At 32.7% G+C, this 20582-nt stretch overlaps 1 protein-coding gene across 1 annotated transcript in view; it reads right to left on the minus strand.

Moving 5' to 3' along the window:
* The window catches only part of lbl (ladybird late), a 109444-nt gene extending 89087 nt beyond the window's left edge, over window positions 1–20357 (minus strand). The window contains exon 1 of the mRNA XM_065511299.1: window positions 19427–20357. Coding sequence (XP_065367371.1) covers window positions 19427–20357 — 931 coding nt within the window. The remainder of the gene's footprint in view (window positions 1–19426) is intronic.
* Window positions 20358–20582: the final 225 nt, after the last annotated feature.

Genomic DNA, 20582 nt, shown 5'->3' on the forward strand with positions numbered 1-20582 from the left:
TTCATGGGAGCTATGGCCAATTATGGAACGATCATCATGAAATTAGGTCGTGTGATTTATGTCTATATGAAAGTTAACTATGTTGAATTTTGTGTGTATACCAAAATTTTTAAGCGATTTATGTACGTTAAAGTGATTTTCGGAAGCGGGTCTATATGGGAGTTATGACTAATTATGGACCGATAGTGACAACATTTGGTGACATGAATTTTGTATATATAAAACTTATTTGAAGCGGAATTTGTGGAGATACATTTATAAATTAAACATTTATGACCGATAAAGTCCAAATTCGGAAGGACATTTGTATGGTGGCTAGGTGAAATAATGGACCGATTTCAGCCAGTTTGATCGAAATATATTCAACGGACATCGTTTAATCGACACAGAAAGTGATTCTAAGTCGATCGGTATACTTTAAGGTGGGTGTTAGACTAATATTTTTGGGCGTTACAAACATCTGCACAAACGCATAATACCCCTGAAGGAAAACTGGGACAAGTGTCTCCAAGTCACCAGTTTTGTCGACTATTTTGGTGACTTTTTAGCGACATTATCAACGAAGCGTCAACGAAGACGACTCTTCCATCTGTTATGAATTCATACCATTTCGTTTTTTAATTTGTTTAATATAGCGTCAAATGTTAACAAAATATACAGTTTCATTATTTACATCTACTTCAGAAAAGTACCAAAAGTGTAGATTCATTAGAAGGTAGAATCACTACGGAGAGAGTTTAAAATGATATGCCTTGTTACGTCAAATAATAGAAAAATAAAGAAACAGAAATCCAAAAATACGAATAATAACAAATGAAAATTGAGAAATATTTTGTTTATATTTGAAATACAGTTCAATATAATCGGAGTCATTGAAATGATGCATGCAAATCCATGAGTGTTTCTTCAGCTCAAGACCGCAGGCTGCACTCCATTCTTTAATTTTATTTTCAGGACATTTTATAAATCTTACGACATTTTGTTCAAATAAACATTTAAATTGAATTTAAAATATTTTTCAATTTAGTTAATTTTTGATGTTTTTTTTTCAATTGTACTTTTATTTTTTATTTTATATTAGTCTGACAATTCAAGGCATGTAGAATTGAGAACATATTTTGTAGTGATTCTACCTTTTATTGTTATATTATGGATTAGAATTACTAAAATATACTAGTGAATAAGTACCTAGTCAATAGTAATATCGTCAGTAGTAGACTTTCAATGACACGCACATGTTAAATGTCTATAGGAAATAGTATTGTCTGGTGTAAAATAAGTCACTAGTACTGGTGACTGTGTCAATAGTAAGTCAGTATAGTTTCACTATTGACACTTTCTGCAGGGACGCTCCCCACTATGGTGGTGTAGGGTATAAACAGTTAAGTCTCCTTTTCTCCAAAAAAAGCTAAAATTAAATATTTTTTTAATTTTTAAATTGAAAATCTGTTATTTTTGGATCCATAATTGATATTGCTCTGAAATATTTTGCGTATTATTCGTAAAAAATTCGAGGCCATTCGGTTCAAAAGTACGACCTAAATTTTTAAAAAATTGGACCAAGGTATGGCAACATTTTAAAAATTTTAAAAATTTAAATTTTGAAATGCCTATAAGCATGTTTTTTCAAGACCTTTCCAAAAATATAAAAATCGTTGAAATCGAATAGGAAAGAAAAATTTACACGTGTTTGAAAATACGTAAAAATACTTTGAGCCTTCATTGCGCCTCCCCTGGACCGGTTGTAGGTCCCATTCGCTTACTTCAAATTTTATCCTGATCGGACCAGCCGTTTAGAAATGCCGGATTTATTTCCAACAAATTTTGATTCTGCCCCACTGTTCGATCCTCACAAAAGTTGGTAGAATTATTTAGGTTCATATAAAACTTGTTTATCTCCAATTGCATCATGATATCAATTATTATAAGACAATAATGTTCTAGTCATTTTTTGAGGGGGACCTTGTATGCAGACTAGGGACAAATGTTGATCGAATTTCGCCATACTTTACAGTATACTTAGAACTAATTTGTGCACAATTTTATCAGTATTTCCGCATAATCAACATATTTACGTCTGCTCAAACAGAATTCCGGGGGTACATTTGTATGGGGGGCTAGGTGAAATCATGAATCGATATTGACCGTTTTCAATACCAAACAAAACTTATCAGCAGAGAATATTTGTGGAAAACTTCAGCCAGCTAGTTTCTTTTAGTGTTTTCAACAGACAGACAACCTGACGGACATAGCTAGATCCTCTTAGATTCTTATGAGCACCCCGGATATCTATACTTTTTGGTTCTAGGAGTAATAGTTCGACATGTTACAAACGGAAGGACATAATCAATATAATATGGTTAATTTACGATTCACATGATTATATCAACCATATATATGGTTACAGTAAACAAATATATGTTTGTGACAACCATTTATATGATGAAGGACTTATCATATTATGGTGCTCTGGGCTTAAGGCTTATCAAAATCTGAGAACAACATATTATGATAAAATTATTCATCATAAATATGGTTGCCACAAACATATATTTGTTTACTGCAACCATATATATGGTTTATACAATCATGTGAATCATAAATTAACCATATTATGGTTACCACAATCATGTAAATGGTTACTGTGACTATAATATTGTTAAAAATCTTGTAACACTATTTAAAGTAACCATGCCCAATTATATTTTTTCTCTGCGTGTGGGTATAAACAACCCAATAAGCATTTTTACTGGTATTCAAGTTGAAAGCAAGTGTAATTCAAGCCTTGAATTATGGTCAAGCTGTTGAATTACAGTTGTATTACACTTTATTTCAATAGCATTCTCAAGTAAAAAGGAAACATAAATTCAAGCCATATGTTTTTTGTTTGAAAAATATTTAATTTTTCAAATATTTTTCAAGTTCAAAACATAATTACATTTGCATACAAGTCTAATTCCAATAAAATGTTCAAATGCTTGAATTTTTGGGGCTTTGGTGCTTATTGGGAGAGCTAAAATTTGTTAAAATTTTCAAACTAAAACTTAGAAAACATTTAATGTTTGGGATTTATCATGTAAATACTTTACAAAATGTTAGTGTGAACCATTCTAATATGCAAAGGTTGAGTGATAACTTCGTTATCATAGTTTAACCTCAGAGTATAGGTCTAACCTCTGTAAGCAACTGCCATTTTCCTAATAGTTTTGAACTTTTGCTCTATGTAAATAGAAAATATTAACTTATTGCCACTCATCATTTTAAATTCCTTAAAGGAACTAACTCTACATTATTTGCCAGACATTTTTATAAAATAAAAGCTAACGTTGTTTGTCTGCCATAATGTCTAGCCCAGTTTAAACATTTAACAGTCATGTGTTTGTTCCATTTTCTCTTATTTCTAGCATAAATAACGTAGCTTTCTTTTTTTTAATGTCAAATAATTATGATGATGACGGTCATGATGGGACCCGGGTGATCATTGCTTATAAAAGAAATATATGAAATAAAAAACACATTGATCAATCGTTGTCATATAGCACGTAATTTCATACAATTTTTTTTATATTTTGTTTTTTGCTAAACTCATGCTCGTATGCTGATGAGTTTCTGCTTAAAGCGTAAAAGAAGTAGTAGTAAGGTCAGTTCAACTAACTGATGGATGGATGGACGGATTATTATTATTATATTACTCGTATTAAAAAGATGCCAAAGACATCCACAATATACTTGGTGTTCATAAAAGCAATATTAACGCAATCTGTTTATGGAATAAAGACAAAAAATAAAAACATGAACTGACTGATTGACCGACTGTCTGCAGTAAAAACAATTTCTCAATTGTTTTGCATACGAGTTCTTGTAGTTGTAAGTAGTGTGTGTGTTAGTTGTAAAGAAAATTGTGACATGATCACCCCAGAAATTGGCTGGATGAATGAGAATGAATGATCCAACGAACCGTTGGTTTTGTTTTGTGTTTTTTTTTTTGTGTCTAACTTAATCATAATCGGTTATACGAGGGAGGACCTAAGATGTGGGATTTATTATTGCAGGCAAGAGTGATCGTGTTTATAGTGAACCTCAGAACCACAGCTATTTCGATATTGTGAAAATGTTAGAGTGGCAAATTTGTTAAGTTTAGGAACTTCAGATTGTTTTTCTTAGCCAAGGTGGTCAACCTTCATGATATAGCAGTCTCAGACATTAATCTGTTTAAACATTATGTTGAAAGTTCTTGCTGTTCCAACGACACTCTCTCCTTTTTGTAAAGTGTGATATAAGCCTCGGTCTCTGTACAGGGACTGAAACAACTGTATATATTGATTCCTATGTTCCTATGATTCCGTAACGAAATTCTTTCATCAGGATCTGTCCTGTGCCATTAGTCTTATATCAGACCAAGATCTTCCCGTTTCCCTAATTTCGGATTGTTGTCTTCTCCAGAGGTTCGCGGGTCTACCTCTTCTTCTGCTGCCTTGAGGGTTCCAGTCTTTGATATATCATCATGATGCCTTCTCAAAGTATGGCCAACCGAGCTGCCTTGAGGGTTCCAGTCTTTGATAAAGTGTGATATAAGCCTCGGTCTCTGTACAGGGACTGAAACAACTGTCTGCTAAATTAAGAGCTTCTATGGGAGCTTCTCTTTGGTCAACAATGCGACCATCATAAGCCGACTCAGTAGCGTATATTGTCAAGGAGATGGAGGCTACTGGATACCAACATTTTAATTTATTTCGGGACTATGGGGCAAATCATTAAAAAGAGAGACTCACATCTGAGGTCGCTCTATCCAAATTCAAAACTGAATCTCAACCCTCGTACCTAAACAGCTAACTGAATATTCAGATGGGGAAAACAGTTTTACACACAAAAACAAAACAGCAGCAGCAGTAAAAAACGTGAGCTTTAACTAAGCCAACAAATACAGGCTGAAAATGACGATTATGTTGGATGATGATGACGATGATTGAGACTGTGATTGCAAACTGTGTGTGACTGTGACTGCGTGATGATTAAGTCCACTAACTTGAGTTTCAATTTGCCACTTCGTCTTCTATATTTCTTCATCTTTTAGCTGTCTTTGTGTATAATGAGCTCTATATCTTGTTAAGCTTTTTGCATTTGTTTAAGACCTTTTTGAACTCAATGTTTGTTGGCCAAAATCACACACTCTTTTTTTATTTTTTATTTTTTTTTTGTTATTATTTTCTTCTTAACTCTTACCTACTTAGTTATTTAGTAGTTGTCGGGCTGGCTACTGGTTTCTTCTTCCACGAGTATAATTTTCACATCTTCTGGGACGTTTCCATTTAACTTGTTGCTGTAGATGACGGAAGATTTAAAAGATTTCTTTTCTTCTGAAGCTGGCATTGACGACGACGTTGGCGATGATGCTGATGATGAGGAATAAATTGAATTTGTATAAAGCACGTACGTGTAATTCGGTTTTAAAGTATTAAACTGAAAAGAAATCCTTGAAGGTTGCAACATCAACAGTAAGTAGTCGCAAGTATCACAACACTTGTAATGTGTGTTTGCCAACCATCTATCCATACATCAATCCATGACAGAGTTAACAAATTGATATTGTATGAATCCGTCCGTCTGTCTGTCTGTCCGTCCATCTGCGTATGTTAATACTTGTACTGTGCTTAATCAGTTCAGTAGTCAGTGAGTAATCGGTAATCAGTATTTAATAATCATGTTTTTGTTTTGTTTGATGAGTTGAGCTGTGTTGAAACTGCTACTGGATTTTTTAGCTGATTATGGTCTGATCATCAGTTGTTGTACGTTGTTATGACCACAACTATCATCTTTCTTTCTTTCTTTGTTTTTTTTGTTTGTATCCAAAGAAAGAAATGAGCACAATTACCATGGCATTTTCTTCATTGTTGCCTTTTAATACAATTCCACAGATATGTACGTGTTGACCAACACCAGCAGCTACTAGATTTCATGATTTTATTTAGCGCCACTCTTAGTTCTTTTATTTCGCAAGACTCTATAGTTTGTAATGTAGTGTAGCCAATTTTTAAATACGATCAAAACAAAATATTTGCAACATACTTACATTGAAAGTTACTCTTGTAGGTAAAATGTTTAATCAAAATTGTGAGGATTGCATAACTGTACTGTAGGGGTTTGCTAAAAATACAACATTTCAATGCTAATAACAAACAGTCCTTTTAACTAAGTAACTTAAAACAAAGGGATCTACCGACAATTACTGAATAACATTATTTTCAATGACAACTACATACCATATACTTTACCAGAAGTAGTATAATAATGTCTTATTTTTTAGCTGATACATACTTATTTATAAGAATCTATATAATTCTCATTTGGTTAAGATTTTTTTTTATTTATAATTACTGCGGGTTTTGGCAAAGATGAGAGAGCAGTTTCCTCTTTCCTCCAAGTTGTGCTAATAAACGTGGTCCTACCACCAGGTATGCATGACTGCGGAATGAACATATGCAGATCACCAGTCACCCAAACTTGGAACATACACTGGTGGATTTTGGACGGACATGTATATTTAAGTATGTAGCCCTTAATGAGCAAACGGACCAGATTCCTCTACCACTCCTCTCAATGAGGGGAACATAAGTTGATCGAACGTCTGGTAGCCGTCCTAAAGGAGAAACAGACGCTGTTGAACGGAGAAGTTGATAATTCATCTCCAAACAAAACTCCCGTAAGTTTTTAGAGATCTAATTTAACCCTTATCCTGTACTCTGGGGTCAAAGTTGCCTAAATTGTTTTTAATGATTTAAACCAGAACGTTTCTTTTGTCCATATCGGCAAAATAGCTCGAACTATTCAAATAAATATTCCGAATGTAATAAATTTATTTCTGGAATCATTTTGGAAGTACAGGATAATGGTTAACATGATAAAGTCGTAGGACAAGTAGGGCATTATTATAATGTTTAGATAGACTGACTTACTGATCAGGCGTACAGCGTAGATGTGTCAAGAATACACCATTAAATCGCTTCCTAACCGTTTTAAGTTTAAGAAATTTAATCAAAACAATGGAAATTTTGATCACGCCATGCGAAAAGCAGCTTTACTTCTGTATAGATGCTACATTTACACGTGACCGTGCATGAAGCATACTTTGAACCTAGATGCCAGGTACTATAAGAAATGGGATTATTCCTATAGTTCCTGGCATCTAGGTTAATAGCGTCTATGAGGAGCTCCTCTTTGCTCCACAATGCGGCCATCATAAGCCAATTTAGTAGCATCCATTCTCTAGGAGATGGGGGCTTCTGAGTACCCGGTTGAACTTTATATCATTCCGGGACTGTGGGAGCATAATCGAACATCCTTAAATCACAATAGAGGGATAAAAAACCAAGGTGTTCCTCTATAAGGTCCAAATTCAAAAATTATCTCAACTATACCTCTTCTGTATATATTGATTCCTATGTTCCTATGATTCCGTAACGAAATTCTTTCATCAGGATCTGTCCTGTGCCATTAGTCTTATATCAGACCAAGTTCTTCCCGTTTCCCTAATTTAGGATTGTTGTCTTTTCCAGAGGTTCGCGGGTCTACCTCTTCTTCTGCTGTCTTGAGGGTTCCAGTCTTTGATATATCATCATGATACCTTCTCAAAGTATGGCCAACCGAGCTGCAAATTCCATGCGGATTTGTGTTTCGCCTGTTCTTTGCCAGAGGTCTCTGTTGGAAACTCCGTTCAGCCAAAATATTCGCAATATTTTTCGCAAGCAGTGGTTAATAAATACTTCCAGGGATTGTATGTCGCTTGCAGTAGAGTTCCAGGACTCACCACCATGTAGCAGAGTGCTAAAATTTGTGCATAAAAGACGGAGCTTAGTTTTTAAATGTATTTGTGGTGACTTCCATAGTTTTTGTAATGCACCAAATGACTGTTTTGCTTTTCCTATGCGATAAGCAATATCATCACATGAGCCGCCTTCCTAAGTAGCAAAATGATTGCAAATCCTCGATTTCAATGTTGTTGACTCCGAACTTGGAGAGATTAGTTTTATTGATACGTAGAACCTTAGTTTTGGCAAAGTTAATATGAAGACCAACACTAGATGCCAGTTGCTGTATCTGATCCAATTTGGCTAATATGTCGGTAAAATTATGTGGGAGCAGGCAAATATCATCAGCGCAGTCAAGATCTTCCAGTCAATTTATACTCCATGTAATGCCTCTTCTAATACATCCCTGTCGTACCCCAGTGCTTACACCATAAATAAACAGCTGTTACGAACAAAATTAACTATTGTGAATGAAAAGTTCAGGGGAATATCACGATAGAAATGGATATTTCATGGTAACATAAATTTCACGTGTTTTTCACTATAGGGGTGAATATGAAGACCAACACCAAATGCCAGCTGCTGTATGTGATCCAATTTGGCTGATATGTCGGTAAAGTTATGTGGGAGCAGGCAACTATAATCAGCACAGTCAAGATCCTCCAGTCGACCATTTATACTCCAATGCCTCTTCTAATGCGGGGGGAAAGCTTGTTGTAACGGCTATTACTAATATAATTCCAGCAAGGCGGAAGAGGGATCGGTATAAAACTCTTCAGGAACACAGTCTTTCACACGTTTTCAAATAACTTAATTGATATGTTTAATCAACTGCATGTATTCTCTGGCCCAGATTCGGTTGGACAGTCTAGAGTTAGTATGCCTTTCTGAAATGAGGGTATTCGTGGAAATTAAATGTCTAACAATTGTTTAAGAAACGTTGATTGGTTTATCGAATGGGATTGAGGAAAGGGCACTCATGGAACCTCGTCTCGGAAAACGATCCTCAAGAAGAAAGAGGATTCGGAACAACTCTTTGTTTCTGGTTGTTCTACTGAAATACAGATATGTGTCACTAATCCAACTTAATCGAAATGTTTAGTCAACTTCATTTTCTGTCCAAGATTTGGATGGACCATGTCGAGTTAGTATGTCTTTCTGAACATGAAGGCATTCGGCAAATAAATTTGACTGACGAATTTATAAGAAACTGGTCGTCTTTTGATTGAACCGTATGACGGCTGAACTGTCGACGCAATGGCTTTTGATTGCATTATCCAATGAGATTGAGTAATGGAAACTCAGGAAACCTCATTGACTAGGGAAAGTATCAGTATATGAATGAAAGCACGTCGGAAGGTAATAACTATTAAAGCAGTTGATCTTCGCCAAGGAGGAAGAGGAATAAATACGACTCTTTAACAGTTCAATAGGAAAACTGACTTTTGCACGTGCAAGAGTAATCCATCCAACTTAATGATAGAGCTAAGAGCTAATCTTTATATTTCGAAAGTTGTGATCCTGAAACTATCGACTATAAGAACTTAGAGTCTAAAAAATTATAGTAAAACCTGTGCATTCTTGTCGTAAATCAGTTTAGTGTAGTCTGTGAAGTGAGGACATATTGTAACCGAAAATATCTTTCTTCAATTTGATAATTGACATCAGCTAATGTGATTTTACCTCTATTGTGGGATTGATATAAATAGCAATGCTAAGTGGAGCAGAATCAAATTTTTTGGAAATTAATCTGGTTTCCACATCAAGGTTTCCAAAACTGCTTTCGGTTGTCTGATCCCAGCTTTGGGATTTTAGAACATGTGGCCCAAAGTTGAAATTTTGATAAAAAAAATAGGTCAAATTCCGAAGGATGTAGGGGCAACATATTCGAAAAATAGGACATGTTTTTATACCAAAATGTTCTACATAAAGATACCTTATAGAAAAACATAAAATTGTTATATGTTCTCACAGAAAGTTTTTTTTTAATAAAAAAAGAGTTAAGTCACCTTTTCGCCCAAAAAACAGCAAAAATCTACTATTTTTTGAATTCTTAAATTGAAAAACGTTTTTTTTTTAATATATAATCGATATTACTCTAAAATCTGTTGTATATTATTGATAATTTAGTTGTCTAACTAACAAAAAAATTCGAGCCCCTTCGGTCTAAAAGCATAACCTATATTTTTAAAAAAGCAGACTTACCTTGGTCTGCAAAATTTAAAAATTTCAATTTTGAAATGCCTATAACTAGGAAATTATAAGAGATAAATGACAGACACAAGCATGCGCTTTCCAAAAATATAAAATTCTTTGAAATCGAATAGGAAACAAAAAAAGGGCACTTCACTGTGTTTCCAAATCAAAATCTAGGTGGACAAAATTATGAAATACAAATGGGTTTTTCAATTGGACGTTTCGTTTTCTCGACAGAAGTTCAACAAATTTTGAATCATATTTTCGTTAATTGTTTTTTAATATTTTACTGCTTTACTAAATTAGATATATCTCAATGGTTATACCATATAGAAATTCATACTTCAAAACATAGATAAACATTGATATAGGCTTTTATTAAATGTATATCTTATATTTATGGGACTCTCCATTTTCCTGTTATAGTCCTTTAAACTTGGTTCTCAAATATACTGATATTTTTTTTTCTAAGAATGTTATATAGCTTGCCAAAAAAAAAGACCTTCGAAGCCCGTCCAATGACTAAATCATTGGACGGGCTTCGTCATCATTCGACATCATTTAAAGAAATTTCTGGGGAATGTCTTTGTAAAAAAATTGTAGCCGCCAGCACCCGCCGAAATACTTTTTTTTAATTTTTACGGAATGGAATTTTTAGAAATATATCTTTATTTATTATTGATTTTTATATATCTAGACCCTACTGTAACTTGAAATATAGTAAATACAGATCTTTTTAAAAATTTAGTTTCAGAAAGACATGAAAACGTATTTTTTTTTAAATTTTTTATTAATTTTTTTTATACGTATATCTAGACCCTACTGTAACTTCAAAAAAAGTTTTTATTGATCTTTTAAATTTTTTTTTTTGGAATCGGAGATATCAATTCTATATAATAATTTTGCCCACCTTGATTTTGATTTGGAACCACAGTGCACTTGTTTAAAAGTTTTACATATCGAAGGTACCCTACATTGAGCCCCCATAGCGCCTTCCCTGGAGCATTTGTTGAGCCCATTTTAATAACTTAAAATCGAATACTCCTTGGCTACGGACGCATCATATTTTATCCAGATCGGATGAGCCGTTTAGAAATGCCAGATTTATTTCCAACAAATGTTGGTTCTTTTGGAAATTGGAAATGGTAATGATATTGGAACATATCCGATATTAGCTTATTTGGGATTGAGAGTCTGAAATTTGAAAATATCCCAAATTGATCTAAAACAAATAAAATTTCAAAAATACAATTAGTAAGAATGCAAATACTTTTAAATGATTTGGAGATTTTCTTATTCGGAATCGCCTGTACAGTAAAGTAAAGTGAAAATAGAACCAAATATTCATTGGGTAGAATCTATCTTAAAATTCTAAATGAAAAAACGCCAACGATCACTCGCACTTTTTTAAAAGGATTCAAAACTTTGTTTAAATTACTTTTTTGGAACAAAAACTTTATGAAGCTCACCGAAATATGAGTTCCTAATACTAAATTTCCTTTTTCCAATAAGTACATCTGAAACGAAATACTTCTTGATTTCACAATGTAGTCCTCACGACTATCTCATCAATATTGTTAGTTGACTTTAGCTACCAACTAATAACAACAATAAATAAAAATTTAAACGCATTTGGCCTCATTTTTTAATAACTTGCAATTAATTTATCAATTGTTAACTGAAAATCACTTTAAAATAATAAAAAATATAATAATTATTTAATAAAAAAAAACCAACCAAACAAACCCATTGAAATTACAATTCATATTTCATGGTTAATGATGATTTCCTTCCACGTCTTGCTTTAATAGAATTTCTTTAACTACTTTCCACTGACTTTCGACTGACTGACTTGCTGGCTGACTGACTGCCGCAAAACGAGCGAGTGTGAATGAGTATGAGAAAGAGTTTTTATAATGTGTTGTTGGTTGGCTGGGAAGAAGGTTGATTGCTGCTTGTTGCAATGTTTCCAATGTTTTGTAGCTGGCTTGTTTTGGTGTGGACGCTTGCTTAAACTTTAACATGCAACATGATTAAAAACATTATGGATTTGCGGCTGTTTGTTGTTGTTGTTGTTGTTGGGCAATGTTTATAATTTTCATTTCATTTTTCATACTTCAACATAATGGAAACAGCAATAACAACTAACAACTGAACAACAAACAATACTATTAACAACAATATTGCCAATAATATTTACTAACAACATTAATACTCTCTATAAAGTATGTAAGTAAGTAAGTAAGTAAATATGTTTGTTTGTTTGTATACGAATGAGTGTAACTCTAATTTGCAACTTGTTTTGCGGTTAATTAACAATTGATCAAAGTAAATTCACCGACCGATCGTACGTACGAATCGACCAAACGATCGCCGCAATGAAAGTAAAGTAAAATAAAGTATAAAGTTTTAATCATTAGATGAAACATACTTACAGACACCGATTCATTAGTATATTTATTAGACTTGCAAGTAAGAATGAATAAATGAATGAATGGAGAACGCTACTTTATGTTAGACGTAAACGCTTAAACGTTTGAACGAATCAAAACTGTTTGGTCCTCTTTACACTTGTTTCAACTCTTGAGCAGCATGAATCAGAGACGGTTAATTCTATTAGCTATTCTACTATATTCTTAGTAATACGCTTTTGGGCTGCCTACGTCATCGATCCATGTTTCTTTGAGGACGACTTTGGTCAGGCCATCACTTATTTTGGCCTAAATTGGATGATATTAATTGTGATTTCAACACAATCACTCCTAGCGCTACGTGCCGCATATATCATGCTACATTGGATTTGAGGGCATGGTCATCTCGCGTGGAGGTGATGTGAACGAGACTGTGATACGATTTGACCCCGTTATACTTTTGCTTGTGGGGTTTTCTTAAGTTGCAGGTTCTTCAGAGACAACATAACCCATGCCATCGATTAAATTTAGCCTGATTTATGCGCCAAAGTCATGGAAAATAAAACATCGATATGCCTTTGAAACTAATGAATGTCGATTACATCTCAGTTTTATTAGTTTTATTTAAACTTAAAGTTAAGAAGCCCCTAACGAAAGACTCTTTACATAGTTCTCAAGCTCAAGAAACGATTTTCATTACCCTAGAATTTGAATAACCATTTGAACAACTCCCAAATGTCCATCTCTGGCCTGAACAGAAATTTACCCCACGTTGTAAGAAACAAACAAAAACTAAATACTTTTAATCATAATAAAATGCTATTATTAAATTAATTACATTAATGAAATTATTGTACAACAACAACAAACAGCTTTAATAAATTCATTGTTATTAATTGTTTATAATTTTACAAATAATTCGTAAAATCTTTAGAAGATTTTCTTAATTTAATCAAATTTACTGCGAATATTATGAAATCTAAATCATAATTTATGGCAAATAAACATGTAAGTTTGTAATTAAGTTTAGAATAGATTTTAAGACTTAAAAGTAATTGGTAGATATTTAGAAAAACATTTACCGAAAGCTTGTCATATAAATATAGGAATTTAAAAAGATTACCGGCATTAATTTGAGATTTTTATACATGGGAATATTTGAATTAATTTTTAATGCCTGTTTGAAGTTGACTGGAAATTGTAACACATCAAATGCTTTTTTTTCCAATTCAAAATCTACTCAAATATGGGGCATTTCACGTCAAGTGAACCAACTTTTGAAATCGATGTCTTCTGATCGCGATGAAATTTGCACCAATGTTAGTTCAATTGGATAGTAATTCGGACACCATTTGACATTTTGGCCAAACAGGTGTTTTTTTTTATCCATATAACTTATTACCTATTGTTCTTAGCAAAATGTGTCCCAAATAGTTTAGATAGCTATTTATGCAATCTTTCGAAAAAAAAATTAAAAAAATTTAATAAAATATTTTTGATTTTTTTTTTTAAATCAAAAATATTTTTGACTTTTTTTTTCAAAATGGGCCCTTTTTATTTTATTTTTTTATTTTTTTAAGAAAGCTTAGGTCTTTTCCTAAGCGACCTATATGGTCGCTTAGTGGGATGCGAGTGGGATATCTATCAAAAAAAATATTTTGTAAAAAGATTTAAAATTTTTGAATTTTTTTGCAAAATCAAAAACTTTGTTGACTTTTTTTAAAAAAATTGACCCATTTTTTAATTTTTTTTTTTTGCTCAGAAGAAAGCTTATGTGTTTTCCTTTAACACCCTTTTTGTCGCTTAGTGGGATGCGAGTGGGATATCTATAAAAAAATGTTTTGTAACTCAAGACATACAATTTTTTACTTTTTTTTGAAAAATCAAAAACCTTTTTGACTTTTTTTCCAAAATGGACTCTTTTTTTATTAATTTTTTTTTCTCAAAAGAAAGCTTAGGTATTTTACTTTAAAACCTTTTTGGTCGCTTAGTGGGATGCGAGTGGGATATCTATCAAAATAAATGTTTTGTAACTCAAGACAAATGTTTTTAAGATATATATATATATCTTCTATCTTTAGAGGCAACCTACACCCAATGGGTTCCTGTATGAAAAGGACCAGTAACTTTAACGAGCCAAACCAAGATGAAGCCTATAGTTCAGTTAATCCAAAGTAAATGTTTGTCTTTTCCACGTATTAAGAGCAGAAGATAGAATTGTATGTCTCTTAAGGAGAATACAAGACACTTAATGATCACTCTAATACTGGCGGGAACCAGAGGAACCAGAAGTTTTTATATTAAAAATTAATAAAAATTAAAATGTAGAACAAATTTTAATTCCCCCCCCACGTGGTTGACCAGGATCCGCGCCTGCTCTAGTATTAGCGAATCAACCTACTAATTTAATGAAACCAGTTGCAACCTCCTCCAATATGAGATGTTAGAAGTAGACCATTTGCATTGAGACCAGAAAACACTGGCACTTAATTTCTTAGTAGAGAACTTGGCTAAGAGATCAACAAACCCGATCTTTGCAACGTAATTTCGGGTCAAAGGTTGCAATTGCTTTATAAAGAATTCTGTAGGAGCTGTAATAATGTAGAGGAGTAGGGGAAGAAACTGAAGATTGATAATGTTTGCTCACTATTAAGTCTTGTTTTTCCACTATCTAGATATGGCTGGTTTTTACAACTTTATTAAATCCACAGGTTGGCAATTTTAGATCAATAATGACTGCTATTGGGTGTATTTATCGTGTTTGTCTTTAGTATTACAATAGGATATAATGATGGACAAGGAGGGAAATTCCAAAAACAAAGGTAAAACTAAGTACCTGAGTTCTCCCCACTCTGTCTGTTTATTGTTGGGTCAAGAAAACCAAAATAAATATGGTTTGATCAATGGTAAGACCTAACAAAACTGACGAAATTACGTATATAATAAGAAACAATGATAAATAGTCATATTGCCACATATACGTACTCAAAGATCAATGTATTCAGAAAGCAAGACTAGGTGGTCAAGTCAATATGGTTGGAATGGTACTGAAATGGACTTTTGGCGATAAAATGTTATCCATCATAATTTCAATGTTATACGATGGTGGATCAGAAAGTCTGTGCCTTTTTGAATGAAACACAGGTTTTTGAATAAAAAAATTGCAACATAGTTTTGAGCTCTATGCACTTTGTCCAACGTTTCTCCAATATTTGTATCCCTTCCAAAAAATAAGATTAGTCGAGGTCATCAAAATAGGAATTTTTTGTGAGATGATTTCATCATTAGACGCAAATCTATTTGCGTCGAGACATTTTTTTAGATATGTCAATAAGAAATAGTCACTCACTCGGTGCTAAATCCGGAGAATAGGGCGGAAGAGGAAGCATTTCGTTGCGTAATTCATGGAATTTTTGCAATAGAAACTGCTCATTTATGTGCCCTTTTGTGCAACCAATTGTGAGCGATTTCTCATACGCAAGTGATCATTCAAAATTGAAATCACTGAGCCATGTGAGTTACCTATGGCTTCCACAAACTCTAGCACTTTCAATTTCCGATCGGGCAACAGTATATCGAGATTTTTTTCCATTGTTTCGGGTGTAGAGACCTTAACTGGTCTCAACGAAATTCAGAAAACCACTTCTTTACCATTAAAATTTATGGTGCAGAGTTTCCATAGTATTTACCAAGCTGATGTTTTTCTAAATTCACTTTTTGCCAATTTCTCTCGATATCAAGATTTGGTCTGCTATTAATTGTTCTAATTTTGACAGGAGTCAACTGACAGATGCCTGCTGACAGGAGCAGTTTTGACCGTTTATTTAAGAGGCGTGAAATTCAAAAAGTCTCGGTTTCGTACTTATTCAGAAAAAAAATATGAAATTTAAAATCGATTTCAATTAATTAAAAAGAAAACAATATATATTTTTAAAAAATTATTATATATTTTTAATCAATTCAAATAAAATGTAGGAGGCTTGAAAAAAATATTTAAATTTTCATTTATGTTTTTATCATGATACAATAATTGTAGAAGGTAGAACCACTAGGGAGAGTTTTCAATATTTAGCCCTATAACATCAAATTTTGATTTTTTTCATATTTTTTTATATTTTCTTTTGTTTGACGTTACAAGAATTGTATAATTGAGAATTTATTTTCTACTGAGTGTACCTTATATTGTTGTATCATGGTTTTTATGTTGTTCAAAATTTTCAAAACGGACAGAAAACTGCTATTTTCGGATTCGACATCTTCGATTTTAACTCCCTGTCTATACTTGACAAATATTTATCATAACAATAAATGACATTTGTTGTCAAGACAAAGTTGTCTTAGCAAAAGCACTAACAATTTTGTCATAACGAAGCAATAATACTAATAAATGGAGACTATACCTGATAATTTTTTATCTTGACAACCATTTTGACGTTTATAATGATAAAAATTTGTCAAGTATAGGCAGGGAGTAATGAAATTTGAAGGGTTCCTCAAATCAATGACTTTTTCATCGAAAACCCTTTCCATTTCAAAAATATCGTTTTTTCATATAAATTCATATAAAAATTTAAGCAAATAGAAAACAGAACACAGTTGAATCAATTTCAATTTATATAGTAAAACAAAGGTGGTTAAATTTGTATATGAATTTGTATGAAAAAACTTTTAATAACATTTTACTTTACAAATCCTGAAATAATCGAGTCTCCATCGAATTTAGAGTTTAGGTGTCCTCATAACGTATTCTTTTTTAATTTTTAACACCGCGATCTATGATATTTTTTTCATTGAAATATATACTCCGAATATTGAACTTTAACCTTTTGGAAGTAAACAATATTATTCACACCATTTTAAGGACAATATCTTTGGCTTTAAAATGGAGTCAAAAATTATGATGGTATTTGAGTAGTTTCAATGTTATTGGCAATTATGTGTATATAATTTTCGACAATTTTAACAAATTTTTAAATTTTCAAGTCACGCTATCTTTACATCGGAATGAGTTTTCATTGAAAAAGTCACTGATATGAGAAGCATATTGGATATATATAGAATACGAGAAAATATGTGCGAAAATTATTGAATTTTTTGAAGATGAATTTTATAATGCATTTTATTATAAAATATCAAAAAATGTTCGTCATGTTAAATTTTATAATATTTATGAATATGTTCTTATTAAAAAATTAACTCCATTAAGAATTTATTTTTTCTGTGTAATTTTATCACATTAAACAAACAATTTTATGATATTAAAAACATTTTAAGCGATCTTTATGAACTCAAAAATAATTTAGATTTTTAATATTAAAGAAATAAATTTAAAGTACGATAATTGGATGTACATATCGCACTTGAAATACAAGAGAAAGAGGTTAAAAGCGGTTTGTGGTTACATTTTAAGAGAATTTTATAATCCTTCACCTTCGTGAAGGGTATAATATAATTTCGCGATCCTTGTAGATAGCGGAGTCGATTAAAAGTCTGTCCGTCTGTCTGTTGAAATCAATTTTCTGAAGACGCCAGATATCTTCGGAATCCAAATCTTCAATAATTCTGTCAGACAAAGAAGTTTCCTATTTAAAATCAGCAAAATCGGTCCACAAATGGCTGAGATATGAGGAAAAAACCAGGACAACCTCGATTTTTGACCTATATCTGGATTACTAAGTTATTAATATAGACAATATGGATATCTAATGATAGATATTTCAGAGACCTTTGCAACGACGTATATAAGACCATAGTATGTTGGACATATCTTACTCAATTGAAAAATCAAAAAAAAAAATTTTAAAACTTAAAAAATTTTAAAAAAACTATTTAAAAAAAAATTTAAGGAAAAAAAATTTTTTTACCTAAAAATATTAAAAATTTGTATTTTGAAGTATAATTCTGTGAAGGGTATATAAAATTCGGCACAGCCGAATATAGCTCTCTTACTTGTTTGAGTTAATACCATTTATCTGAAAAAATTTGAACACATTTTTTCTAAAAAGAATCACATTTCGAATTAAAATCATAAAGTAAAACAAATTTGATCAACAAAACAGTATCAACTCAAAATACAACCAAATTTAAATAAAACAATTTGATTATTTTTAACACATTTCGAATCAAATCAAAATAATAAATTTTTTACGATGCATTTCTATTTCAACATTTGTATTAACTCAAAATAATACCTTTTTGTTGATATAAACGTAGTCACTAATCGGATTATAGTAGATATATCTTGATGTTGTTAGTTGATTTTTTGCATAAAGTGAAATTTTAAAAAATTTCAGTTAATACCTTCTTGTCGATCGAGTGCGATATGTGAAAAAAATGAGTTTATATTTAAAGCACAAAGAATACAGAGGTCGTAAAACCACAGTAGATAGTTTTATATTTGTCTCTTACTTTTTTGTATGTATCATTAAGCGATTTACTTTTAATCACATTAAATTAGGTACCCAAATGATTGCATCTTTCTCTTTCCATCAGAGCCGCCTAAGGAAACTGATGTTGTCTTTTTTGAAACGTCAAAATGTTCACCTCTGTATCACATTGTAGGTTAAAGATAGAAAAAATCGAAATATACAAAGTTCTTTAAAACTGACTTCTAACGATATACTCTTCTTTACAGCAGTTGGATTTTTTATTTAAATATATGTAGATATAATTGATACACACAGAAAACAGATTCGTAGTGGCAACCGAATTTGTTGCCAATCGAATGATTCGGTTGCACACATAGAATTTTTCGATTCTAGCAACAGAAAATCAGTTAGTTAATAAGGAAGAATTTCGGTTAAAGCAACCAAACTTTTGTCACTCCCTCTAAAATTTTGTACCCAAAACTGTAATGTTTTGGCAGAATCATACGTTTGCATAAATAAAATGTCAGAACGTGTTAGATCATGCTTCGGATGATTTCATTAAACTAATTTTCATTACACCAAATGTACGAGAAAGTCAAAAGTGTGACATCCCAAAATTCTATAAAATTCCAAACTTGCAACTTACCTTGATCTTCATCGAAATTTTTGGTTGACAGCTGGAACAAAGCATCCAATGGTGTATCAGTTGCAATCTTCTTCGATTTATCATCCAAAATTTTCGCATTACTATCACTTTTATCCCTGTTTGCCGGCAAACGATCATCATTCCTGCTACAGTTTCCCACTGAATCTTCTTCACCTTCCTCCCCCTCCTCGTCATCATCATCTCCGGCTACATTGACATCGGGTGAATAGCACTGACTACCGGCTGAACTAGAGCGAGAACGTTCGGAACCATCTTCGGATGGTATAATATTGGGATCCATGCTCATTTGTCTCAAGAGCTGGGCCTGTGCTTGGAAATGTTCCTGCAGCTGACGCTGATAGTCCCAGGCCAAACGTTGTTCATAGTGCAGCAGAGCGGGAGGAAAGAAATGGTGTATGGGCAAGGATGGTGGAGACGGGTTGGGATTACCGGCTGCAGCAGGATCCCAGGCTGTGGGTATAACTTTGTGTAGACCGGGTAAGTCTAGCATTAGTAAGGGAGCTGGAGCAGGTTGTAAACGTTCTGCCAATATATGCGAAGGCATATTGTGTGTAGCAGGAATGCTGGCAAGTGCTAAGGGTTTTGAGGGTGGCGTGCCGGATCTTTTGTTTAAATGAGTTTTCATTTCCACCGCAGGTTTTTCCTCATGTTCCCTTTTGCCTAAAATATCAGCTATAGAAAAACTTTTAACACGTTCCGCACTAGATTTTCTACGCTGGGGCAATGCTATGGGTGGGGGGAATTTCAAGGATTGTGTGGGTATTATTTCCACACTGGGCCTAAGTCTTTTGATGTTGAGAACATGAAAACCATTAGTAGACACTGATGTCGAATGTAAAGCTGGCGGTGGACTGGGAGAACCCACCGATATTTCAGACATGGCAGGGCTACTGGAACGTAACATGGTCATGTATTTAAAATTTTTACAGTTTTCTTTAGCAATAATATAAATTTAATAGGTATCAATTAAAAACATTACACTGTTTTTTTTTGTATTTATTAACCATTTTATTTTAATTTATTTCATTGTCACTTAATAACTTCAGTTTAAATTGTTATTTTTACACTTCTTTTTATTGAAATTGCGTCGGCAAAACGTATCCGCACTTTTAGCTACAAAATATTTCAAAAAACA

Source organism: Calliphora vicina, chromosome 1, assembly GCF_958450345.1.
Source record: "Calliphora vicina chromosome 1, idCalVici1.1, whole genome shotgun sequence".
In the NCBI taxonomy this organism is placed as follows: Eukaryota; Metazoa; Arthropoda; class Insecta; order Diptera; family Calliphoridae; genus Calliphora; species Calliphora vicina.